We start from the raw sequence: 24,072 nt of genomic DNA on the forward strand, positions 1-24,072 counted from the left end.
GGGGTGCATGGGTGGGGCCATCACCTGTGTGCCGCAGGGCCCCTCTCCCAGCAACACAGAACCACACAGAAGAAAGGCCCGTCCTGTTCCTCTAACTGCCTGCCCTGGGCTAATTCTCAGTTGCCCTGGGCCAACTGAGAAGAGGGCTCTGCAGAGAGGTGGGTTCTTTGGAGGGGTGGGGGTTGGTGGGGGTGGGAGTGTAGCAAATGCAAGGCTAGAGCAGGTTCCAGCTTTCCTCACTAGGTGGGGGCTGGGGCTTTTTGGCCGGGACAGATACTTCAACTTCAAGGTAAAACCAAAGATCCGGAGGCCTGCGGCAGAGGCTAGGGGATCCTAGGCTCAGGTCTGGTGGGCCTTCCGTCTTTCTCAGTTCCCAAGGGTTTGTCCAACTCAGGCTGAGCACTGGAGAGGGACACAGACCAATGCCTGCCCAGCTGACCCCACACTGACCTCAGGGAGGCTCCTCTGACTCGGCCCGAGGGCAGGGTTGGAGACCTCAGAGGAGAGGACTTTTAGCTTGGAGAAGGAGCCACTGGAAGGGGATCCAAAGATGGCCTCTCCCTTTATTCCTTTAGAAACAGGGAAAGACTAGGCAGGAGAAGAAAGGCCGCCAGAAAGGGCGGGAGGGAGGCCTGGCGGGGTGGCCAGGCCTCAAGAGGAGGTGCCCAGGGCTGGTGCTGGGAGGGAAGGAGTTAAGGCGGAGAGGGGGCAGCCTATGGCAGGAGGACACACCTGTGCGCAGGGCAGCAGGCGGGCGGGGCCCAGGTGAGGCGCCAGTGCTACCCGGCAGGTGAAGAAGGAAGAGGAAGAGTGGCGGCCAGGCTGGCTCTAGGCGGTTAGATCCGGGGCCTCGATACCCCTTCCTTTCTTCTGCACCACTCTGAGGGTCAGGCGGGTCTGGTGCCAGGTAAAGGCCACCGATCACCGGTCCTGGGGCTGCGCTTGAACTGTAGGGCGCGGAGAACTGCTGTGTGCTGGGGGCAGGGACGGGCTGTGGAGGGCCAGGGGACCGGCTCTCAGGCGGACAGCAGAGGGCTGAGGAAGGGCGGCTACGGCTGATTTTGGCCTCAGTGATGGGCAACTCAGGGTACGCCTGGTGCTGAGCAGCAAGGCTCACCCGGAAGTGTCCCAAATGACGCGGAGGTGGGGGATGGGGGCCAGAGATCTCCGGCTTCTCCCAGGGTGCTCGGGTTTAGTAGGGCTCATCTTGGAGGTGGACTGGTTGGGTAGGGGCCCTCGTCTTACCCAGCAGTGTTTGGGTGCTGGTTGGGAGTCTCTAATACTGCCGGGTAATGATGGAGGCCCCTGTCCCTGTGTCAGCGTCGTCCATTGCTTCAGGCCCCAGGCCCCAGTCTGGTAGCAAACTCCCTCCTCCGCCACCTACGCTTGAAAGCCCCTTCTCCTGAGGTAAGGGTGCTGCAGAAGCGGTTCTCGGGTTGGCCGCTCGCCCACTGGAGGAACACAATGGCCCCAGCCCCTCCTCCAACCCAGTGTGATTTGTCATCTGGTCGATCCAGAAACTACCTGAAGCCGACCTTGGCCTTGGGATTGTCTACGCACGCAGGCACTCGAGGTCTCAGCCAGCCAGCGGCGGCTCGCTCGCTCGCTCTCGCTCAGCTAGTCTGGTTTTATGTTGACTGGCTTTGGGTCCATCTTCCAGTGCAGTGTTGGATGGTTGAAGTATGAAGCTCCTAACACTGTCTGGTAAAGATGGCCCCCGGGTCAGTTCTCTCAGCAGTGACATTCTTGGAGCCTTGAAGACCGTGGAGGCCACCAGAACAACGACGTCTGACCTTTAACCTTCTGGATGGGGTGTGTATGTGCGAATCACTTGACAAAGGGGAACAATGGGAAAGAGACAAAATGGCTGCCTTCAGAAGAGCAGCAAGATTTGGAAACACATTTGGTCTCTAGGCACTACCACTGTCTTTTCACCTGGCAACATGAATGTCAGTGGATATTGGCCTGCCTGTCTTAGGCTTCCTAGACCTCAGGAGAGATCCATCTGCTTCCTTCAAGACCCCAGGGAGCTGAAGCTGTACCGCACCCTCTAGCCCACTCAAGGCTCACCTCTTCTCCTATTGCATTGTTTTATGGCTTCACTATTTATCTACCCAGAAGGGGAAAAGATGGCAAAGCTTCTAGTGAGCTATAGGAATGAGTAATGGCTTAATTTTCCAGTACTCGAGATGTAGTGTCTTCAGAATGAGATCATCTGCGGAAAAAAATAGGTTGTTTAGTTGAGCTCCTGGGCTGTGGGGGTGGGAAGCCCACCTCCCTAGGGATAACCCTACATGCAAATAGCTCATCTACCTGGTGACTAAGTAACAGTGCAGGTAACCCAGTGGGGCTTTGGAGCCCGGAAGCCCTTGGGAGGAACACACACGATCTCCTCATAGCTCCCCAGAAGCTTGTTACCAAGGAAGCAGCTCCCGTTGGGGTCATCAGATTTTTAGTTAGGCTCAGCAAAGCCACAGCTGCTCCAGCTTTCAACAAGATGTTATTAAGTCAGCGGGTTCGTTTGGTAGACACGGAGGGTGCGGTGGAGGAAGGGGTGTAGCTGGGCCTTTGGCTGAGGTCTGCTGCTCCCAGCTTAGGTCCTGTTTTGGAGCCAGTGGGCTCTGAGGACTTAGCAAACAGAGCCGGAACTCTACAGGCCAGACTGCTTGTGCCCTCTGCTGGCAGAGACCCAGAGTGCACCCTATCTAACCCACTCAGAGGCAAAACCTTGACTTCAGTTTAAGTAATAAAAATTTTATTGAGAATTTCTGGGATGGTGGTTAAATCTCCCCCCACTCTGGGGGAGGGACAACACTGTAGGAAATCACTGCGAAATCACACTGTGCCTCCCATTTCCCAGGTCAATCCAGGGAGGGGGAAAAGCCCTCTGAAAGGGTTGGATTTCAGTCTCCTTAATCCAAGAGGGCAAGTACAGAGGACTCCATTGCATGATGCTCGGGTCAGGGTGGGGTGTGCGTGGCCTCCCTAGCTGGCTGGATGAGAGATGAGACTGCTCCTCTGCTGGTGGAGTTCTTGATGGCCACAACTCACTTCTTCTTGATGAGGCTGTCACTGTACAACAAAGGGAAAACATTTCTGATGTGAGACGCAGAACACGCCAAACTATGCCTCTTCCCAAATGAAGGTCTGACTGGGGAGGGGAGGGAGGTGCAGAGGCAGGTGCCCCAGGACCCCACAGCAGGGACGCAGATCACTTACCTTCCCCTACAGTCAGCACACCATGAGTGAACAGGAAACAAAAAGATATATATATCATTAGTCAGTTCAGGGCCCAGCAGCTCTAGATCCTTGTGTCCCCTCCCCCCACGGCAGCGGCTCTTTTGGTCACTGTTTCTGTGGGGTCCTGACTTTCTTTACCAGCCAAGCAACATTCAGGTCTCCCAAGCAAGGATGCGGAACACTGTCGGCCATCACTTCCCATTTAACTATTAATAATAATAAAGTGCCTTTTACACAAGAAATCCTATCTTGTTTCACCAAGTCAGTCCTAGAGACTGTAACACAGGAACTGCCAAGCTGCCAGACACACCTACTTTTCTGACTTTGATGTTCAGAGAAACTGTCAAGGGCCCCATGACTACTGTAACGGACTCCAGAGCCCAAGGGACTAGATGTAGGTGCTCTGTTCTCTGCACAGTGGCATCTCTTACCGAGTAAAGCTTTCGTCTTGTAGATTCAGCACAAGGTTGTCAGCTGTGAGATAGATGCGGTTCTGGGACGTGGCGATCTACAGGAGAGGAATGGATGCCTGTGTTAGCAGAGGCCTCAAGTGTGGCCTCCGTCACTTAGTGGCCCACCCAGTAGAAGACACAGTAACGGAAGCTAATGGTCTAGTACAAAGATCCAAGTACTGAGAAGCCTTGGTGTTCCGTAACAGCCATAAACACAAAGCCTCTGACTCTGGGAAGGAAGGGTGCCCAAGAAAGTTGTTCAAGCTGAGACTCAAGGTTCTAATCCCATTGTGTGACTGTGTAACTGAATACTTTCCCTCTCCACGGGCAGCCCTGGGAGAATGAGGCCTTTCTCTCACCGTCTTAGAGATGTTCTGGGCAGCCCGGATCTTTCGGAGCTTGATATAGCCAGGATTCTTGCTCAGTGCTTCTCCAAGGTAAGCAGACAGGGTTAAGGATTCATTCTAGGCCAGGGTTACATTTGCCACAATGCCCATCCTCTTGGGCTGTCAGATTCAAGGTTGCGCTCACATGGCTACTCACACTTTGGCCACCTGCTGTGGGCCTCCCTGCAGGATGCTGCCAAGAACTGTGGTGGCAGCAGACATGAAGGCAAGGCCAGAAGTGCTGTTGATCTGGCCTTACAGTGGGGAGTCAGGCCTCAGGTACCCCCACCAAGATTTCAGATCCCACCCCCAGACGCCAAGGGTCAGTAGGCAGTCGCATTCGCCTTAGTCTCATCAGCCGGCCCATTGGGGAGGATGGGGTGTGGGGCGTCCCAGGGGTCGGGCCAAGCTGTCTGCAACAGAAGGATATCATCTTGGCAGCCTCAGCCTCCCCTTCAGCCTGCACGATCTTCTGTCGCTGTTCCTGCTTTGCTTTTTCCACCAAAAACTGGGCCCGCTGGGCTTCTTGCTGGGCTGTGATGGCAAGTGAATGTTGTTACGGCTGTGGGGTGGTAAGAACCCAACCACGTGAAGCCCCTCCTCTCACCCCCAGGAGCCCACTGATCCACTCCTCCGGGGACTTACCCACTTGTTTGGCTTCTACAGCTGCTGTGTACTCTCGGCTAAAGCTCAGCTCAGTGATAGCTACATCGTCCAGGATGAGGCTGAAGTCCTTGGCGCGCTCTGTCAGCTCTCTTCGGATCAACAGGGACACCTGGGAGCAAGGGTGGAGAGGGGAAGGGAGGGGTGGCTTGAGGGGATCAGAGAACTGGAAGGAAGGTGGTATTGCTGTAACCATCTGAATACCAGAGCTCCTGAGTATGGGCAGCAAACCCACCACTTCTTAAGTCCTCAAACATTCGCTAGAAAAAACCCAGTTCAATGTCTTCACGTGACAGGTGAGGCAGCACCATGACCGCCCTGTGTCACACTGACCCCAAGTCTTCCCTTTATTCCATGCAGTATACCTACATATCTATACGTGCCTATCACAGCCTAGCTTCCTGCCAGTCGAGGGAAGAACTCCTTTAGAGAGGTGGCTAAGAGCGTGTCACCATTGTTTTCTTCTATGCTTCCTTCTTAACACTGACTGGTATCAGGTTCTACTGTTGTTTCTCCTTATTTCCCAGAGTGAAAGACCAGTGCAGCTTTCCCACGTTAAACTGGCTGGGCAGCCAGGAGAACATTAAACGTCTGATCCTCTTGCCGATACTTCTGGAGTGCTATGTTAACAGGCATGTGCCACACCTGGTTTAAATAATGCTTGGGATTAAATCCAGGGCTTTGTGCCTGTTAGGCAAACACCAACTGAACTATGCCCCCCCCCCATGCTTCTGTTATATAAAATGCCCCGTTAGTACCCTGGACCAAGGCGAGACATGCTGCCACCATGCAGACAGCGATAGGAATCAGACCTGAGCCCGCTGGGTAATCAGCTGCGAGGCATTGAACTTGGCCACCACACTCTTGAGCACCTCGTTGACAATGGACGGCAGCACTCGCTCCTCATAGTCCAGCCCTAGGCGCTGGTACATGCTGGGGAGCTCCTGGGCATTGGGTCGGGACAGCACTCTCAGGGAAATGTTCACCATCTGCAGGTCTGGGGGTGAGGCCAGTAGTGACTGGTTAGAGCCAAATGCCCCCTCTCCAAGCATTTTCTCTCACAAGTGCTTCCCCCCATGCCTGGCCTAACGCTCCTCTGGGGAGAAGAGAGGATCCGCCAACAAGGAAGGAGTGAGACACAGGTGAAACAGCTCCTTGTTTGCTGTGAGCCTTCTCTACAGACTTCTACTCGGACAGCTGACTCCTATTTTTTTGCTACTGGGCTTGGTGCAACCTGCAGTGTGGGCACCACAACTGTGGGTCTTCCCTAGACTCTAAGGACTTGAGAACAAGAATTCCCAATTTTTTTTATTTCCAAGGCCTAGGGCTTAGCGAACTAATAAACGTCACACACCAAAAACAGCCCACCAAACAGTGGGCTCCCTGCCTCCTTGTGTACACGTGAATGAGGCAGAGAAATAGCTAGTGAAGAGTGCGACAGTCTCTCCAGAGCAAGGTATACTGCAGATGTAATCAACAGGTAGACAGAAAAAGGCCTTAAAAAAGGCTTGGATGTAGGGAGCAAGGAAGACCGTGAAGAGAGGCAACTCTCAGGTCAGTTTATGTTAGGCAGAGAGTAACGCTAAAACGTGCAAGCATACCAAGTGCTGGAGTGTGCTGTGTGAAGCCATGAGGCATGATCTTTTGAAGATGTGGAAACCAAGACCTCAGAAACACTACCGTTTCTGGTGGCCTTGCCAGGCTCGTTTTATGTTTACTTGTGTCCCCACCTGCCACGCTGCTCCCAACTGCCCACACTTACCTTTGGAACCTGTGGGGGAGGAGATTTTTCGGGGTCTGGCCCGAATGTCATAGATGATGGGGTACTGGAACCAGGGGATCCTGGAGAGGAGAGGTCAGGGACAGGAATTGGGAAACTGCAGTTTCACTGACTCTGACCCCTCACCACTCTCGTCTTTGGGCCTGCTCCTCCCCATGACCACAGACAAGGAGCTTTCTCTTTTCCCCGTGGAGAACAGCCCTTTACGCATTGCTGGAGTTTCGGAGCACCTATCGTCCTAGGAGCGGGGCTGAGGAAGGGAAGCAGCAGCAGCAGCACCGGATCCTGTTGTTCAGTCCCGCTACAGCCGTCAAGGGTGAAGGGTCAGGGCCCGGTGCGCTCTGCCCGCCATTACCTAAAGTGGAGGCCTTCGGCCAGGATCGTGTCCTGCTGCACGCCGCCGATGCGGTTGAAGAAGATGGCTCTGTGACCACCTTCCACTGTGGAGAGAGGGGTGGGGGTCAGGGCAGGCTGCCGCGGGCCGCACGGGGGTGAGGGGCAGGGGGGGCGCGCAGGCGAGCGGGGTGCGGGCCGCCGGGGCCGGCCAGCGGGAGGGGGCTGCTCACCGGTGAACACGGACTCGCGGACGCCGTAGGCCACGGCCCCGGCCCCCAGCAGCAGCTTCAACGCCGTGCCCATGCCCCGGGGCCCGGCGGGCAGGCGTCCCGCTAAGTCCTTCAAGTTCTGGGCCATGTCTGATCCTCCGGAAGGCGGCGGCACCGGCGGTCAGGAGGTGCTGCCCGCCAGCTTCGTCCCCGCTCCAGTTTACAGACCTCCGCCCTGCACACGAGGATGGGGGGCCCGCGGAGCCGGCGGCGGCAGAAAGGGCACCGGAAGTGCGCTTCCTCCCGAACCCGCCCCCTTGGCCGAGGCGGACCCCGACGTCGCGCACAGTAAAAGAGCATCCGGAAGTCCCGCCTCTTCTGGGGGGGCCACGCCCTCCTAGAGAGGCTTTGCTAGTTCAGGACCGACAGCTGTCGCCATTTCCAAGCGCCCTCTTTCAAAATGGCAGCCCGAAGGAAGTTTGCGAGGAGGACGAGCGCGGTGGTCTAACTTAAGGACGTCAGCGCAACTTCCGGTCTGCTTGCAAGATGGCTGCGCCCAGTGTTGGTTTCCAGCCTCGTGCACGGCGTTTTGCAGTGCAGGAGCCGGACTGGGACCATGCGCCGCCTAAGAGGCCCCGGCTTGGGGCAGGAAGCAAGAGCGGAGGCCGTCGGCTCATTGTGGTGCTGGAAGGGGCCAGTCTGGAGACAGTCAAGGTAGTTTGGGACAGGGTGTGGGAGGAGTAGATTGGCTGGTTAGATGCTGTGGGGCCAGCGACACGGAGTGGATGGGAAAAAACTGAGCAGTGACATTGGCTTTTGAAGGATGACCTAGTTTTGAAGATTGTTTTTGTCCTGGGTTGAAAATACTTTATTTTGCTCTTCTTGACTCTCCTTCCAGCCCTCATCTCCGCGCGTCTAGTTAATGCATCAGGGAGTCTGTGATAGAACTTGTTAAGTGAGAGGCATTGTCTATTGAGGTCTCCCACATCCCAAAGGCCAGTTACTTCCCCAGCCTTTTATTCTAAGGATTCGATATTTTATTTTGTTAAAAGGGTTTCTACTCTCAGCTCATTCTATATTTCTGCTTAATTGAAACATGTCTGGATGACTTATTTAATAAACTTTCGTCTTTATTTTTTTAACCAAGCATTCATTTCCCTGGGTGTAGTAAAACGAGCGGTGCCTTGTCTTAAACCTTGTGCAATGTTTTCACACACACCCTTTAAAGTTTTATTTTACTTTTACTTAGGTGTGCAAGTCTGCATTTGGCTGTGAGGTGCTAGGAACTTACCTTGGGTTCTCTGCAAGAGGACTCATTCTTAACACCCCCACCCCCAATCTCTTCAGCCCCTTCATTCTGTCTTTCTTGTGTCTTACCTTTCAGGCCTAGAAACTTACACACATACAAACATACACACATCTCAGTTGGTTTTTGGTCAGGGTCTTGATATGGAGTCCAGGTTGGCCTGGAACTCTCTATTCTCAGCCTCTTAAATATTAGGAATATTTATAGGTGAATTTCATCATTCCAGATCTGACCTGTATTTTAATTTTGGTCCTTAACCCCTACTTAGTAATTATAAGAAAACAAGCTTGCCATCACTTTGTAAAGTGTTGTGTACTAAACCACACAGGAACTCTATTGACAGTCCTATTAAAGTAGTGTTTCTGATAACCCGAGGTGAGAGTTTTTCCCATCTGTTTGTCATTAGCACTTTATTAAACTTGTAGTTATAAAACCTGTTTTGTTTTTTGTTGGCTTGTTTTTCAAGATAGGGTTTCTCTGTGTAACAGTCCTGGCTGCCCTGAAACTAGCTTTGTAGACCAGGCTGGCCTTGAATTCACAGAGCTATGCCTGCTTTTGCCTCCAAGAGCTGGGATTAAAGGTGTGCACCATCACACCCGCTGAAAACCTGAAGCTTTTTCATTAAATGGATAGAGTTTTTGTTTTCTTCAGTAATTGCTATTTCCAGCCCAATGACAGGCATTTATATATTCCTCCCTAAGTAACTGCCTATCATCATCATTTTTGTTGTTGTGTCCCCCCCCTCCCCCCCACAGGGTTTCTCTGTAGCTTTGGAGGCTGTCCTGGCACTCGCTCTGGAGACCAGGCCTGCCTCTGCCTCCCAAGGGCTGGTATTAAAGGCATGCGCCACCAACTCCCAGCAGAGCACTTGCTCTCATAGAGGACCAAGGTTTGATTTCCAACACCCACATTGTGGCTCCCAGTTGTCTGTAACTCCAGGAGATCTGATGACCTCTTTTGGCCTCCACAAGCACTACACCCATGTGACCCAAACATACATGTAGGCAAACAGGTAAAAAACCCATACACATAGAAACAAAAACAAGGGTTGGCGAGATGGCTCAGAGGTTAAGAGCACTGACTGCTCTTCCAGAGGTCCTGAGTTCAATTCCCAGCAACCACATGGTGGCTCCACAACCATCGGTAATGAGATCTGGTGCCTTCTTCTGGTGTGCAGATATACATGGAAGCAGAATGTTGTATATATAATAAATAAATAAAATCTAAAACAAAAACAAAAAAACCCAAACATATAGCTGGGCATGGTAGTACACGCCTGTAATCACAGTACTTGGGAGGCAGAGGTAGGTGGATCTCTGTGAGTTCCAGGACGGTCAGGGCTATATAGAGACCCTGTCTCAAAAAAAAAAAAAGTAATGTATTAAAAATATTCCTAGAGTATATTTTAGAAGAATTTCAGGCCAGGTTATCATCAGTAGTATTTCAAAGGTGATAGATAGCTGGTTGAGATTTTCATTAGACTATATTATCTTTTTTTCTCCCCTTCAGTACTGGGGATTGAACTCAGGGCTTTGAATATACAAAAGACGTATCCTATCACTGAGCTACATCCTCAGCCTCTATTTAATTTAAATTTTCATGTATAGGGTCTCACTTTGTTGCCAAGGCTGGTCTTGACTCTCTAGCTCAGGTTAACCTTGAATTTGTGACCCTCCTGCCTCAGCCTCCTGGGCAGTTGGGATTACAGGCCTGCCTCACCAGGCCCAGCTATACTGTTCTTTTGTCTTTGTCTTAGCACCTCTTGTTTTTGTCCAGTCCACTCTTTCCATTTATTCTTACAGTCTAGCCTCCTTTAAGTTCTTTTAAAATTTAAAAACTATTTTATGTGTGGGTGTTTGCCTGCATGTGTGTCAGTGTACTATGTATATGCCGGATACCCAGGGAGGCTGGAAGTTGTTGGATCCCTTGGATTGGAGTTACAGATAGTTAGGAGACACTGTGGGATCTGGGAATGAACCAGGGTCCTCTGGAAGAGCAGCCAGTGCTCCTAACTGCTGAGCCATCTCTCCAGCCCCCTGTAAGTGTTTTGAAAGCATTAAGTTCTCTTATGCCTTAAGGCCATTGTATGTTAGGCACGGCAAACTCTCCTTATGGTGGTTTTTGTATTACTACTACTTACTTCATTATTGTTTTAACACAGGGTCTTCTCATATAACCTAGACTGATGTAGAATTTGCCATCCTTCTGCTTTTCCCTTAGCCTTCTGGTTGCTAGAATTGTAAGCCAAGGCCACCATGTCCAACTAACTATTGAGTATCTGTTGCTGTTCTATTTTACTTTTTGAGACTGGGTCTCACCCTATACCTATGCTGGCCTGGCTCTTGATGGCCTCTTGAATGCTGGGATTACAGATGTGAGCTCCCACATCCAATTTGTGATGCTGCTTCCTCTTATTAGTGGTTAGACCAAGGAACTGCTCCATCATGGGCTGGGGAGATGGCTTAGTTAGTGGAGTACTTGCCAACCCCAGCACCTATGTAATAAGCATGCTATTGCATGCTTTTAATCCCAGCACTCTTAGACAGGGAGGCAGATCTTTGAGTTTGAGAACAGCTTGGCCTACAAAAAGCAAGTTCCAGGCCAGCCAAGGCTATAGAGAGAGACCCTACCTCAAAAAGTAAAAAAGGTGAAATAAACAACAAAGGAAAGAAAAAGAACCAGCTCAATTTGCAATGCCAACATTGGAGAGACAGGTGAATCCCTAGAGCTCGATAGCCTGCCAGCCTCGCTGAATTGGTGAGCTCAGGTTCGGCAAGGAACTCTTAGAAAAGAAGAGTGATGGAGGAAGATGCCAGACATCAATCTCTGCCCTTCACACGTACACATATCCTACACACACACACACACTCTCTCCCCCTCCCATGTACACATATCCTTCCCCCCCCCCACCAGACATCAGCCTGTCAATGTCACACACGCACAAAGTTGATGTGGACATGTGAGAAATGACAGTGGAATGATGCCTCCTATATACTTCCTGTTGATCCATTTATGAACCATTTCTGCTCATCAGCCTGTAGAGTCATGTGATTCTTTAGTGTGTTTCTTTGAGGGCAGACTGTAAGATGTCAAAATTTCTCTTATATCTTTAATAACTTCTCATAACTTAGCAATGGTTTTCATTCTGATCACTCTAGTTTGTTGTTTTTAGATCAGTACATACTCGTTTCATAAACCATTATCACAATTTACTGTAAGTGAAGTATTTTGATGTTTTCTATTTTGGTTCATTAAAAGAAAACCTGGGCCTGGGCACTTGTTTTGTGCAGAGGATCCAGGTTCAGTTCCCAGCACCCACTTGATAGCTCACAAACATCTGTAACTCCAGTTCCAAGGGATCTGATGTCTTCCTTTGACCTCTCTAAGCACCAGGCATGCAGGCCAAACACTCATACATGTAAAATTAAGTAAATCTTAAAACAAAATCTCCAATTTTACCATACTAATGGACTAAAATTGGATCATACAAAAGGTTCATTTTCTTTTACAATTAAGAGTGTGCTAAGGACTTAGTTCTTGATCATTTGTTCTATTCTGACGTTCTTTTTAAGGTTCCTTTATATTAATGTGTATACTGTGTACTGTGTGTACTACGTGCTCACGTGCTCAGGTGCCTGAGCAGGTGAGTCATTCAGACCTCCTGGAGCAGGAGTTATAGCCAGTAGGTGCCTTTTAGCACCAAGCCCCTATTCCCCCCCCCCCCCCAGACAGGGTTTCTCCGTGTAGCTTTGGAGCCTGTCCTTGAACTCACAGAGATCTGCCTGCCTCTGCCTCCCGTTAAAGGCATGCACCACCAACGCCCGACCAAGCCCCTATTCTTTTTCTTTTTTTTTTTAATATTCATGTGGTGGGGCTGGAGAAATGGATGGCTCAGCAGTTAAGAGCACTGGCTGCTCTTCTGAAAGTCCAGGTTCAATTCCCAGGCTGGTGGGTTATATGGTGGCTCACATATTAACTCCAGTTCCAGGGGATCCAGTGACCTTTTGGCTTCCACTGGCACTGCGTGCATATGGTGCACAGACGCACATATACATGCAATTACATAGAAACAGACGGTATTTGTAACTGCATGTGTGTGTGCTGCATGCATTTATGCAGGCACACATGTACATATAATTACATAGAAACAAACAGTATTTATTTGTAACTGTGTACGTGTGTGTGTGCTGCATGTGTTTGGTTGCTCTTGCAGGCCAGAGTTTTCAGATCCCCTGGAGATGGAGTTCTATAGCCCACCTGCCATGGGTGCTAGGAAATCAAATTTGGGTCCTATCTCTTAACCAACCAACTGAAGTCATCTCATACTATTCAGTTAATCTCAAAACTTAAATCCGCACAATTTTTTTTTTTTTTTTTTTTTTTTTTTTTTTTTTTTTTTCGAGACAGGGTTTCTCTGTGTATCTTTGGAGCCTATCCTGGCACTCGCTCTAGAGACCAGGCTGGCCTTGAACTCACAGAGATCCACCTGCCTCTGCCTCCCGAGTGCTGGGATTGAGGAAGTGTGCCATCTATGCCTGGCCCCACAAATATTTCTAAGTGTATTAAATTTTGTCTCTAGACATAAAAAAAAAGCTCTAGTGATACACAGCCTTTCAAAACCCGTGTTTGTACGTAATGGTATTTTTTTGTTTGTCTCAAAAAAATCTCCCAGCATGTGTGTGTTCATTCACTGACACCTGAGGTGGTAGGTTCTCCCCTACTATGTTGGTTCTGGGGAGTGCAGGTCAGGCTTGGTGGCAAGTACCCTAGCCTGGTGACTCATGTCAAAGGCCACGTTGATAACTTCTTTTTGCATGTGGCATGTATGTGTGTACTTGGGCATGTGTGGGGGTCAAACAACAACTCATTGGTTCCCTCCTTCACCATGTGATTTATAGGAACTGAACTTGGGTCTTGGGGCTTAGTGGCAAGTACCCGTGTCCTTGAGCTTTCTCTCCAGTCTTGCTCTTACTGATCATCCTTAGGTCCCTTGAGATTTGAAATTGAAAGTGAGCAGCCCTCACTTGCCCCTTTTATGGTCTGCATAAACTTGTCAGGAGACTACTCAGTGTCGTGTTTTGACACGAGAATTTTTGGCTCTTTGCTCAAGAGGATTCTTGGGTTACAAGGCAATTTCATTTACAGTCCTGGTCCTCCAGCACCTTTCCCATTTCTAGTCCAACCTTTTCCCAGGTTTTTATTTTGCAGTGCTGGGGAGGAAATCGGGGCCCTGCTGAGCCCTCTGCCACTGAGCTACAGTCCACCTGCTGTTTCTCAATGGTTTGTTTGAGGCAAGCTGGCATTTTCCTCAGCACATACATTACTGCTCTTGGGATGAGTCTAGCTCCTGTCTGATTCCTGACACCCACAGGCCTCAAAAACTCAAATGTGGTATGACATGTGCCCCTCCTTTTTGGCTGTAAGGTGCTTGGTTCAGTGTCTGTCTCTAACAGATAAAGCTCAATGTGGCCATATGGTGATCCCCTGAGAAGCTTTCTGGCCCCTACTCAGTGTTTCTGGTGTAGTTCTAGAGCAGGCATGAATTCGTTGTGATGCTGACTGTTCAGGAACCAAACTTGGAGAACTACTGCACTAGATAATAGAATTTCCGTTGCTTTCATCATGTTCTCTGTTCTTCAGGTAGGGAAAACTTACGAACTGCTCAACTGTGACAAGCACAAATCCATGTTGTTGAAGAATGGACGGGACCCAGGGGAAGTCAGACCAGACATTACCCACCAGGTAACTGTGGCGGTAGACCCCCTGAGCCCCTACAGAAGGCAGCGAAGCTTCTGGTTTCAGGCTTCACTGTGCCTTGCTCTCTCCCTTCCTCAGAGCTTACTGATGCTGATGGATAGCCCCCTGAACCGAGCTGGCTTGCTACAGGTTTATATCCACACACAGAAGAATGTGCTGATTGAAGTGAACCCCCAGACTCGAATTCCTAGAACTTTTGACCGCTTTTGTGGCCTCATGGGTGAGAATAAACTCGGTCAAGTGAAGAGAGAAAGGGGGGGAGGGGGAGAGTCACATGCTCAGTCCTTCAGCTGTGGCCAGCTACTGCCACGACAGGCCCCTGGGATCTGTGTGAGGATTAAAGCCATCTGAGCTTGACAAGCTTGACAGTGTTTGTAACATCTTAGATAATAGAGTGAGGATATAGAGGACATACGGCCGGCCTGGTTTTCCCGGGGGTTCTGTGCAGATCACTGGGCAGAAGAATATGGTTTCTTCCCACTTCTGAACTGTTGTTTTTCTAATTCCTAGTCCAGCTTTTACACAAACTCAGTGTCCGGGCAGCTGATGGCCCTCAGAAGCTTTTGAAGGTGAGCTGGGGAAACCTATGGGTAGGTTTTGGGGCTGTTTCTGGGGCTGACTTTGCCGTTTCTCTTTAGGTGATTAAGAATCCAGTGTCCGACCACTTCCCAGTTGGCTGTATGAAAATTGGCACTTCCTTTTCCATGGCAGACGTCAGTGACGTGCGAGACATGGTGCCCAGCAGCGACCCAATTGTTTTCGTGGTCGGGGCCTTTGCCCATGGCAAGGTACAGTTCTTAGGTTCTTCATGGAGCTGAAACTCAGTGCAGGATACCATGAGCATTACAAATCCCTGGTCTCACAAATCAGGAAGTACTGGGAAACAAGTGGCAGTTGCATTCCTGCCCCAGCATGGGTTCTTCATCGACTCTGGCATGTCTCTAACAGATTGAGCTAAAATCTCCAGTTTCTGTAGAAGTTTGATATTGAAGGACACTGCTTTTGAGACAGGAGCTCTGCGCTCAAAGTTGGAACTTGCTACAGGGTAAGAGTTGCCTGACCAGACCCTTCTCTCCTCATCAGGTCAGTGTGGAGTACACAGAGAAGATGGTGTCCATCAGCAACTATCCACTTTCCGCTGCCCTTACCTGTGCCAAACTTACCACAGCCTTTGAAGAGGTGTGGGGTGTCGTGTGAGAACGGCAGAGCCTAGTTCTCAGACAGGACTCTTGGCTTTTGGTCTGTTGACTCCTACGATATGTCTGCTGGAAGAAAATCTTCTGTACCAAGATGGTAGAGTAGGAGCCAACACTATATTAGTTTTTTGTTTTTCCTATAAAGACTGTGCTTTTCTTTTTTGCAAACCTGACTGTTTTGAGGGTTCTTAAACTTAGCAGCACATGGTAGTGTAAACTGTCCCCCTTGGGTTCTGGTTTCCGGACTTTGAAGGTAGGAGTTCCTCATTTCCTAGATTCTTGTGCCTTCAAGGAGAGACCCTGATGAGCTCAGCTTCAGCAAGCACAGAGAACACGTATGAAAGAAAGCAGTCAGGGGTGCTAGCAGTGAAAAAACTGAACAAACAGAAGTGATTTTATCTGGTATAGTTCCAAGATAGAAAAAGTGGAGCAGGCAGGGCCTCGTACCCTTCCCTCCCCCCATGGGGGGGTGGCGGTATCGGCACGTATACAATCGTAGTAGATTGGCAGAAGAGAGACACAAGTTCCTGGCTAGAGGGAAGAGATAAGGCAACGTGCATGGGGGAGTCCAAAGGGGTTGAAGCCCCTCTGCTCCTCCCACAAGAGCTTCCCCTTTGGCCCGGTGAAGACTTGGCTGTAGCATCGGCACAGCTGGGAGTGCTGTGGTGACTTCCAGCTCCTGGCGTCTGCTCTCGGGTGAGGAGTGCTGTGAGAAGGGAGACAAGTAGTTTCTGCACCAGTCCAGCTTGCGGCCACCTAGAGGGCAAGACAGTAGTAAGAAGGTTGGCCAGAATGTCACCCTGTCCCTTCCTAACAAGAAAGCAATGTCCCACAGAGCACTCTCTAGTGGGCAAGCTATGTCCATCCACCGGAATCTCCGGTGTCACCCTCCCCACACTGCCCTTCATCTGTAGACTATTTACTTACCAGGGAAATCTATTATTCCCTTTTTTTTAACTTCTCTTTTCTTGGCACCATTGCTTTGTGAATGTAAGGCAATATGAATAGTAGGCTCAAGAAGAAGACATGTCCAAGGAAGTAGACAGACATGTATACCTGTGGAGACAGGCCGCAGAAATGTGGTGAGCCAGTTGTCTCTCACTACTGGAGGTTTTGGTGACTCTGGCAGCCCTGCAATCAGGTCTTCATTACCTTAAGCCATTTGTCCCATGTGAAGAGACAGAAGGCAGTCATGGAGTAACCCATGAAAAGCCAGTGGATGGTCTGCTGCACCAAGTAGTAGAAGGGCTGCAGGGCAGTGACGGAGGCCAGGCTGCTCAGGGTGGGGCTCTCCTGGATTAGGCTGGTGACCTGGGGTGGGAGGAGAGAAGTCATCAGTCCTGTCCTTATTCACGTCTGTTTCCTACCACCCTTGAGTCATACCTGCTTTTCCACAATAACAATGAGGAATTCCATCTGGAAGCAAATCAGGTATCCTGAGTGTAGGCCGTGCCAGAGGGCCAAGAACAGTAAGGAGAGGCCTTGTGAGAGTTCTTTATTTCCAAGAAACTTGAGGCGTTTGAAGATGTAACTAGAGAGGAGGGTGGGTAAAGATGAACCTCAGACTAGACTCCTGCTCCTGCGGCTCAGTGCCCTGAGTGGAGTGCCGACGGGCTCCCACTTGTGGCCACTGAGGGTACTGGAAGCAGTGCTAACGGCCGGCTTGAGATGGGGGAGAGTGGTCATCAGAGACTCCAGGCTTAGATGGGTAAGTGTGAACAAGCCACCTGCTTCAGCAGGCAGAATCGAGGACCTGCTGAGTGCCTGACACCAAAGGTGTAGTGGTGCAGGGTTATGCCAGTGATGGGACTGTCACCATGACACTGTATATAGATGGCACTACAAGGGAGGACATAAGCAATGGCAAGACCAGGATTTGTAGCCAAGTCTTGAGGCACGTCTACAGACTTATTTTTTTGGGGGGGGGGGTGCCTCTGAGAACAAAAGCTTAGCAGAATGCTAAGTAGGAAACAGAGGTGACAAAAGATCGTTGCCCTCTCATCAGGGAGGAGGAGCCTGGGCGCAGTGTTCCCAATGCTTACCGGGCTACCCAGGCATTGGTGTTGATGTTGAAGGAGGCGATGGTGCCGTTGAATCGAGGAGTTGTTTCAAAGAGCCACACTTTCATGTTGGCACACGCGTCCCATTTTGCCTTCCCATTTTCTTCAAAGCCATTAAAGCCCAGCCCCGACAAAATGCACACTCCTTCCTGAGGGGAGGGACAGCTTACGGTTCTTGTCACTCTACCCTCCCAGCCCGCCCACCTTGTCTAAATATGACTTATTTCCTACTTACTGTGACCAGCCAGCAGGTGACGTATTTGTACAGCACAAACTTGCCCCAGACTAGCATGTACGTGCAGCGGAACCAGAGAGGGCGGCGCTTGAGGAGAGAGCGTAGGAGCGTTAAGGAAGGACGGCACAGCCCCCCAGATATTTTCAAACCTGTGGCTGGCTTCTTTACTCCAGTCAGTTCCTGATGCCACACGTGCTATGACAACATAGCCCTACCTGTCTGTAACAGCCAAAAGGCACCAAAATCCATCTACCTTGTACTTGGCAGAGTCTAGGCATTTATACTGCCTGTACAGATGGACCTTGTATATCCACAGTCTGTTAATTTTCAGAGTTAGCTACCCAGAATGGATATGGAGCTTTGTTGGGGATCCCTATGGGGTCTGCTATTCTCCTCTTATCTAAGGATGATCCTCAGTGCCCTTAGGGGCCATTGGCTGTATTGTGGCTAGGTGTTACTTCCTAGTTCCCTCCTTCTGACTAGGCCTGTATGCAAGGATGCAAATTATCTGCCCATTGCAGGGCAGGTGTGTGTCCGGCGGGGGTGTGAGAGCATGGACTTGGATCTGAGTAAACTCCCACTGTGGCTGCTATTGGTATTTAAGTCAATCCCCCTCTGAAAATAAATGGCATTCTCCAGCACTCTCCTTGCAAGAGTGACCGGCTGTCTTGTCTTTATTTAATCCTCAGGTTTCCTCACCGGGCCTGCTGCTGGCTGCTACGACAGAGCTTTTCATTGGGACTGGAGCAAAAGCCACTTTTCCCATCCCTCTTGGAGCAAGTCCCTAAGTCTGTCAGTTAAAATAGGCTGCAGAGCCACCAGCTGCTGCACTCCAAGAAGTCACCTGGCATAAAGCAAGGCAAAGGCTGTAGCGAGAGTGCTAACATGCACCTGCACTGCCTTGGACCTACGAATGTTTGTGCTGCTGAAGGCCTGGGTGGCCCTGATACCCAGAACAAAACCCAACACTCATCTGTAGGTGGCATGGCCTACTTCTCTCATCTGTAGGGGTCTCTCTGCTTCTTTCTCCCTTTCTGTGAGGCAGCAGTCACATTGGCATGCTGAGAGCCACTCACATCATAGTCTTCGGTGAGAAGATAGTCTTCTGTGATGTGGGGGCTCAGCAGGGTGTAGCCCACCAGGTAGACAAGGCCCAGACTCAGGCGCTTGAGAGCAGGTATGGTGCTGGAAAGGAACAAGTGGGGTCACACACAGCAGAGCCTCGCCCTTCACCCTCTGACCTGCAGTCACGGAAAGGAGCGTTTCAGGGTGTGCAGGGCAGGGTCCCTGTGCCCAAAGCTGTTTCCAGAGAAGAGCTCTGTGTGCTTGCTAACTGCAATCCTAGTTCCAGGCCTGAGAGCAGGAGGGGGCAGTGTGTGGGAGCTTGCATTAACCCTCAGAGCACTGGGATTCTCACTGGGTGGTAACACTAAAAAGCCCATGTACAGAACAACTCGCAATTTCAACTCCTCTTGAAACTCAAGGGGAACTGAAGGAATTCTAGTGGCTTTTTTGCATTACCTTTTATTAAGTATATACTTTTGTATATTGAACAGGGTCTCCCTATTTAAGAGGAGGGGTTTAAAGGGAGGGGTGAAACCCTGAGGCATTTCTATATGTACTTCTGTCAGCAAGCATGGCTGGCGCACAGTCTAAGCTGAGGAGTGTGCAAACATTGCCCACGTGACACTGTGTCAAGGGGCCAATGTGCTAGGGTTGCCCTTTAAGAAATGAGTCACTTCAGAAGTGACTATGGGTGTGACACCCACACAGAGGACTTGACCAGGAGGGGCAGTTACCTGTTTGGTATCTTCCCTGGCATGTCAGTCAGCTGTCCCTGCACCAGCTTCATGTAGTGGTTCATTGAGAACTGGGGCCCTACCAAGAAGGCTCCATAGAAGTAGGAGAAGCCAGCAACTTCCAGCAGGGAAGGGACACCCCGAATGGCATATTTCTGTTGCTCAGCGGTCAGGGAATCCTATGCCGAGAAGAGACCGCACGGTTCAGGAGAGCCTTGAATCTTACCCAAGAGCCAGTCTGAGCATTCCCAACCTGTGCCCCACTGCCTGGAGCTCTTTAGTGGGGTGGGGGCGGGAAAAAGTTTCTTCATGTGGAAATGTGTGGGGTAGCTTAGTCAATGGCTGCCTGTGGTTGCTGTGACAAACGCCTTGCTGGCATTGATCTCTGGACTTTGTGCAAAACCTGGATTTTGCACAAGTTGCCTTGGTTGGCCCTTGCCCAGTTGCTGTCTGGAAGATCGCTCACAGGCTAGGGAGTGAGGCAGAGGCTCCACCCTGGTGGCAGGTCCAGTCTGTTGCTAACAATGGCATTTCTCCTAACCTCGGGTTAATCCTTAGCCTCTCTGCCAGAGTGGACACTCACCCTGTCTTTGCCTCCGTCATAGTAGTCAATACACAGACCTGAGCAGAGAGAGAAGGAAGGGGAGGGAGAGTAAACATGAGGGTGTGGTCTGTGCACAGACTGTAGCCCAGCACAGTATGGTTTATTTTGGCTCTGTGGGGGAGGGGTCCAGCGGTAGAGGAGGAAGGCAGTACCCTTCCACTTACCAATTAACTTCAATGTCAGGACACAATGTGGCATTGTCCACTTGATATCATAGTCACCAGTGGCTGTGTAGTAGTATCCAGCAAGAAGGTAGGCCTAGGAGAGGAGAAGTCTTTACTTTTCTTCCTTTTCCTCCTCCTCCCCACTGTGTTTTTCTTTCTTTTCTTTTTTGGTGGTGGTCTTTGACCTCCAGCTCATAGTTCTCCTGTCTTAGCCTTCCAAGTCTATGTCACCACTCCTGACTTCTTAATTTTCTCCTTGCTCGGAATCCCCTGGATTTCTTCATTTTCCTTTCTTCTGGTCCCATCATTTAGAACATTAAGAAGTTCCTATGAGCCAGACCTGCTGGTGCAGACCTAGAATCCTGCCACTTGAGAGAGACCCAAGCCAGTTTGAGCTAAGGTTTGAATCTGGCCTCGGATACATAGTGAGACCCACCTCAATAAACAAACAAACCCTACACATATTTTTAACATCTCAGTGAGGATGGACTTGCTTAGGGTGACAGATGGACCTTACATGCTTAGCTCCTTCTAAATTAGTTTTCTGTCTTGCCTTTGAGTGACTGCCCTCATGATCAGCTGGACTAAACCTGGTGAAAACCAAGGAACCCTGATGGCACCATCCTGAGGCCAGGAATGAGTTACTGTTGCGACCTGCCCACAGCCGGATTGCCGTGTGTTGGGAGGAGGGATTACAAGCCAGATCTCCTAGGTCATCATGCTACCACCCTGCCTTGCCTTGCCCCTCCCCACACCTGTCAGCTGTGACCTGAGCTGCTATGAGAACCATTTACCATCTGGAAGCAAAGGGTGGTGAAAATGGCAGTGATGGTGCGGCCCATCATTCGCAGGATGAGGAACTGTAGCACGATACATAGCAAGGAGTGGTAGATCTGGTGGCCTGGGTGCGGAGAAGAGAGCAGCAGTCAGGATCTTTGTGCCCACTCATCCTCCTCAGAGGCCCAACCACAAAGAAAGAACACAGAAAGCAATGCTGGAGGGTGGGGATGTGGTTCAGTTGGCAGAGTGCCTGCCTAGCACTCAGGAAGCCCTGGGTTCGACCCCCAGCTTCAAAGGAGCAGACACGGTGTTCCAAGCCTGGAATTTGGGAAGTAGAGACAGGAGGATAAGACCATCATCTTCTGTCTCGTCTGAGGGCAGCCTGGGCTATAGGAGGCTTTCTCAAAGCAAACGTTATGTGTGGGAATGCCATGGTAAGCATGGGGGATCAAAGGGCAACTAGAGGGCGTTGGTGATCTTCCTCTACCATGTGAGAAGGTCACCACGTGCTTTTACCTGCTGAGCCATCTCACCAGCCCCTAAATATGGTGAATATTAATATCATTATTACTTTTGAGACAGGGTCTCACTAGGTAGCCCCGATTGGCCTGGAACTCACTACGTAGATCAAGCTGGTCCTCTCCTGAGTGCTGGGATTAAAGGTGTGCGCCACAATGCCTAACACTAAATGTACTTCACAGTTTCTCTGTGTAGCTTTGGAGCCTATCCTGGCACTCACTCTGGAGACCAGGCTGGCCTCGAACTCACAGAGATCCGCCTGCCTCTGCCTCCCGAGTGCTGGGATTAAAGACGTGCGCCACCAATGCCCGGCCTAAATTTACTTCTTAACTGGTACATAAAAATGTACACACTTATGCGGACCAAATGAGGCTTTGATATATATGGTGCGGAAGGTGATGAGAACTGTGGGGCCTGGCTCAAGAGTTTTCAGAGAAGATATTAGTGTACCTTATTTGAATTATTTAATAGGCTGTTTTTCAAAATGTTTGAAAATCTTAATTTTTATTTATGTGAGTGCGTGCATGTGTGCCCATGTAGTCAGAGGACGACAACAGGTCCCCTGGAACTGGAGTTATATATATAGTAGGGGAATGAAAAAGAAAAAATGACAAAGCTGTGTTCCTATGGATTCAATCTTCCCTTTGTAAAGAAGAAAATGTTTTAAGAACCAGAACTTCCTAATCTTAGGAGTTTCTCTCAGAGGGGTTTTGTTCTGGCCCATTCCTTTCCAGCTCTCTCCTTATAGCAGTGTCCCTGCTCAGTCCACTCACTTACCAAAGTTGAAATAAGCAATTGAGAGGCCTGTCAAAGCATGGAAGAGATGGATGAGGTAGCTGTCCTTGTAGAAAAGGTAATGTCGGTAAAACAGAGCCAATGGGTAGCCTAGATGGGAGAAAAATAGGAAAATGGTTACTTGTGCCTGGTGTCAGAGAGGGGAAAAAATACAGGATTAAGGAAACTGTTATTTGTGTGTGTGTGTGTGTGTGTGTGTGTGTGTGTGTGTGTGTGTGTGTGTGTGTATGAGTACATTCATGCTGCCCTGTATGCCGTGTCAGACCATGGTTGTGGAGTTTGCGCTCTCCTTCCACTAAGTGGGATTCAGGGATCACACTCGGGTCTTCAGGCTTACTTGACAAGTGTTCTTTACCAACTGAATCATCTCACTGGTCCTCAAAAGAAATACATTGTATGGATGCTAACAGAGAAGACAAAAGAGTACTCCCACAGACCAATTTTTCTTTCTTTCTTTTGTAAATACAATTTAGAACTACAAGTTTTGCTTTGTTTGAGACAGGGTTTCTCTGTATAGTCCTGGCTGTCCTGGAACTCACTATCAGACAGGCTGGCCTTGAACTCAGAGATCTATTTGCCTTTGTCCCCCTAGTACTGGGATTAAAGGATTGCACCACCACTGTCTATCAAACTGCAAGTATTTTTAAGTGAGGCAATATAAAACTGAACCCATTTATACCCACAACTACTGAGGAAACTATAGTGGCCAACAATAAGCACTCAAGATGCCGAGGCAGGAGAATCTTAAAGTCTGAGGCCAGCCTGGGCTACACAGTTGAGTACCTGGCAGGGGCCTGGGCTCCACAGCAAATTCTGTTTCAAAAAGTCTAACAAGAGCTAGGGATCTCCCTCAGCTGGTAAAGTGCTTGCCTAGTGTGGTGGTTTAAATGAAAATGGCCCCCATAAACTGTGCGGTGGCACACACCTTTTATCCCAGCACTCAGGAGGCAGAAGCAGGTGGATCTCTAAGTTTGAGGCCAGCCCGGTCTACAGAGCAAGTTCCAGGATAGCCAGGGCTACACAAAGAAACCCTGTCTCAAAAAACCAAAAAAGAAAGAAAATGTCCCCAAAGGTCATGGTACCTCTTCACAGCAATAAAACCCTGAGACAGAAGTTGGTACCAGGAGTGGGCATTGCTGTGATAGGCCAGACCGTGCTTTTGCTTGGAGGAACATAGAACACTTTGGGACTTTGGACCAGGAAAACAATTGGACATTTTAAGTGGGGCTTAATGGGCCATCCTAGTAGGAGCATGGAAGACAGTGGTGCTGAGGGTGATTTAACTGTGGGGGCCTGGTTCAAGAGTTTTCAGAGGAGAATATTAGTAAGTGGCGTGGACTGTTCTTGTGATAGCTTGGCATAGAATGTGGCTGCTTTCTGCTCTGGTCCAAAAAGATCTGCCTGAGGCTAAATTGAAGAGATGTGGATTAAAAGCTTTGGTAAAAGGATTTCAAAACAGCCTAACATTGACTGTGTCATGTGGCTATTAGTGGCCAGTCTTTTTTGGGGGGGAGGGGAGTCGGGTTTCGAGACAGGGTTTCTCTGTAGCTTTGGAAGCTGTCCTGGAACTCACTCTGTAGACCAGGCTGACCTCGCGCTCACAGAGATCCGCCTTCCTCTGTCTCCCCAGTGCTGGGATTAAAGGCGTACATCACCAATGCCAGGCTTCCTGGCAAGTCTTATGCAGATGTATAATGAAAAGGAGAAAGCTAAGCAAGGAAAAATATAAATGCATAGTTTGAGGAGAAAAGGGAATTTAATGGAGCTAAATCCAGTGTTCAAGGAGATAAA

At 49.8% G+C, this 24,072-nt stretch overlaps 3 protein-coding genes and 3 non-coding genes across 6 annotated transcripts in view; 3 read left to right on the forward strand and 3 right to left on the reverse strand.

Moving 5' to 3' along the window:
- The first annotated feature begins 1,220 nt into the window (after positions 1-1,220).
- Positions 1,221-1,310, forward strand: Mir200c (microRNA mir-200c). Its single transcript, NR_105169.1, has one exon. It is a non-coding gene; the product is annotated as a microRNA mir-200c (primary transcript).
- Positions 1,311-1,635: 325 nt separating this feature from the next.
- On the forward strand, positions 1,636-1,725 carry Mir141 (microRNA mir-141). Its single transcript, NR_105120.1, has one exon. It is a non-coding gene; the product is annotated as a microRNA mir-141 (primary transcript).
- Positions 1,726-2,733: 1,008 nt separating this feature from the next.
- On the reverse strand, positions 2,734-7,366 carry Phb2 (prohibitin 2). Its single transcript, XM_027428230.2, has 10 exons — positions 7,088-7,366; positions 6,877-6,961; positions 6,504-6,583; positions 5,554-5,738; positions 4,724-4,853; positions 4,509-4,612; positions 4,052-4,129; positions 3,672-3,748; positions 3,220-3,225; positions 2,734-3,072 (listed from the first exon to the last, which is right to left on the reverse strand). Exons 1-10 carry the CDS (start codon positions 7,212-7,214, stop codon positions 3,048-3,050), a joined length of 897 nt encoding a protein of 298 aa, XP_027284031.1. The 5' UTR covers positions 7,215-7,366; the 3' UTR covers positions 2,734-3,047.
- LOC113836949 lies at positions 4,200-4,440 on the reverse strand. Its single transcript, XR_003487474.1, has one exon. It is a non-coding gene; the product is annotated as a small nucleolar RNA U89 (small nucleolar RNA).
- A 110-nt stretch (positions 7,367-7,476) lies between the features above and the next one.
- On the forward strand, positions 7,477-15,493 carry Emg1 (EMG1 N1-specific pseudouridine methyltransferase). The gene is made up of 6 exons (XM_027428231.2): positions 7,477-7,780; positions 14,013-14,114; positions 14,208-14,349; positions 14,640-14,698; positions 14,768-14,917; positions 15,213-15,493. The coding sequence occupies exons 1-6, from the start codon at positions 7,613-7,615 to the stop codon at positions 15,324-15,326; spliced, it is 735 nt and encodes a 244-aa protein (XP_027284032.1). The 5' UTR covers positions 7,477-7,612; the 3' UTR covers positions 15,327-15,493.
- A 199-nt stretch (positions 15,494-15,692) lies between these two features.
- The window catches only part of Lpcat3 (lysophosphatidylcholine acyltransferase 3), a 39,194-nt gene continuing 30,814 nt past the window's right edge, over positions 15,693-24,072 (reverse strand). Inside the window, exons 2-13 of the mRNA XM_027428229.2 lie at positions 22,264-22,371; positions 20,982-21,088; positions 20,188-20,281; positions 20,003-20,040; positions 19,420-19,598; positions 18,697-18,805; positions 17,621-17,707; positions 17,368-17,534; positions 16,709-16,856; positions 16,478-16,636; positions 16,253-16,381; positions 15,693-16,081 (exon numbers count right to left, since the gene is read on the reverse strand). Coding sequence (XP_027284030.1) covers positions 16,265-16,381; positions 16,478-16,636; positions 16,709-16,856; positions 17,368-17,534; positions 17,621-17,707; positions 18,697-18,805; positions 19,420-19,598; positions 20,003-20,040; positions 20,188-20,281; positions 20,982-21,088; positions 22,264-22,371 — 1,313 coding nt within the window. The 3' untranslated portion in view covers positions 15,693-16,081; positions 16,253-16,264. The remainder of the gene's footprint in view (positions 16,082-16,252; positions 16,382-16,477; positions 16,637-16,708; positions 16,857-17,367; positions 17,535-17,620; positions 17,708-18,696; positions 18,806-19,419; positions 19,599-20,002; positions 20,041-20,187; positions 20,282-20,981; positions 21,089-22,263; positions 22,372-24,072) is intronic.

This window comes from Cricetulus griseus, chromosome 8, assembly GCF_003668045.3.
Source record: "Cricetulus griseus strain 17A/GY chromosome 8, alternate assembly CriGri-PICRH-1.0, whole genome shotgun sequence".
Taxonomy (NCBI): Eukaryota; Metazoa; Chordata; class Mammalia; order Rodentia; family Cricetidae; genus Cricetulus; species Cricetulus griseus.

Bases quoted from the DNA above. Each gene is read 5' to 3' on its own strand.
- Phb2 (XM_027428230.2), bottom strand. From the start codon at position 7,214: ATGGCCCAGAACTTGAAGGACTTAGCGGGACGCCTGCCCGCCGGGCCC. The intron at 6,584-6,876 runs GTAATGGCGGGC...TCTCCTCTCCAG, and splicing joins GCCGAAGGCCTCCACTTTAG to GATCCCCTGGTTCCAGTACC. The intron at 4,130-4,508 runs ATATCCTTCTGT...CTGTCTGCTTAC, and splicing joins AGGCTGAGGCTGCCAAGATG to CTTGGAGAAGCACTGAGCAA.
- Emg1 (XM_027428231.2), top strand. From the start codon at position 7,613: ATGGCTGCGCCCAGTGTTGGTTTCCAGCCTCGTGCACGGCGTTTTGCA. The intron at 14,115-14,207 runs GTAACTGTGGCG...TCCCTTCCTCAG, and splicing joins GACCAGACATTACCCACCAG to AGCTTACTGATGCTGATGGA. The intron at 14,350-14,639 runs GTGAGAATAAAC...TCTAATTCCTAG, and splicing joins CCGCTTTTGTGGCCTCATGG to TCCAGCTTTTACACAAACTC.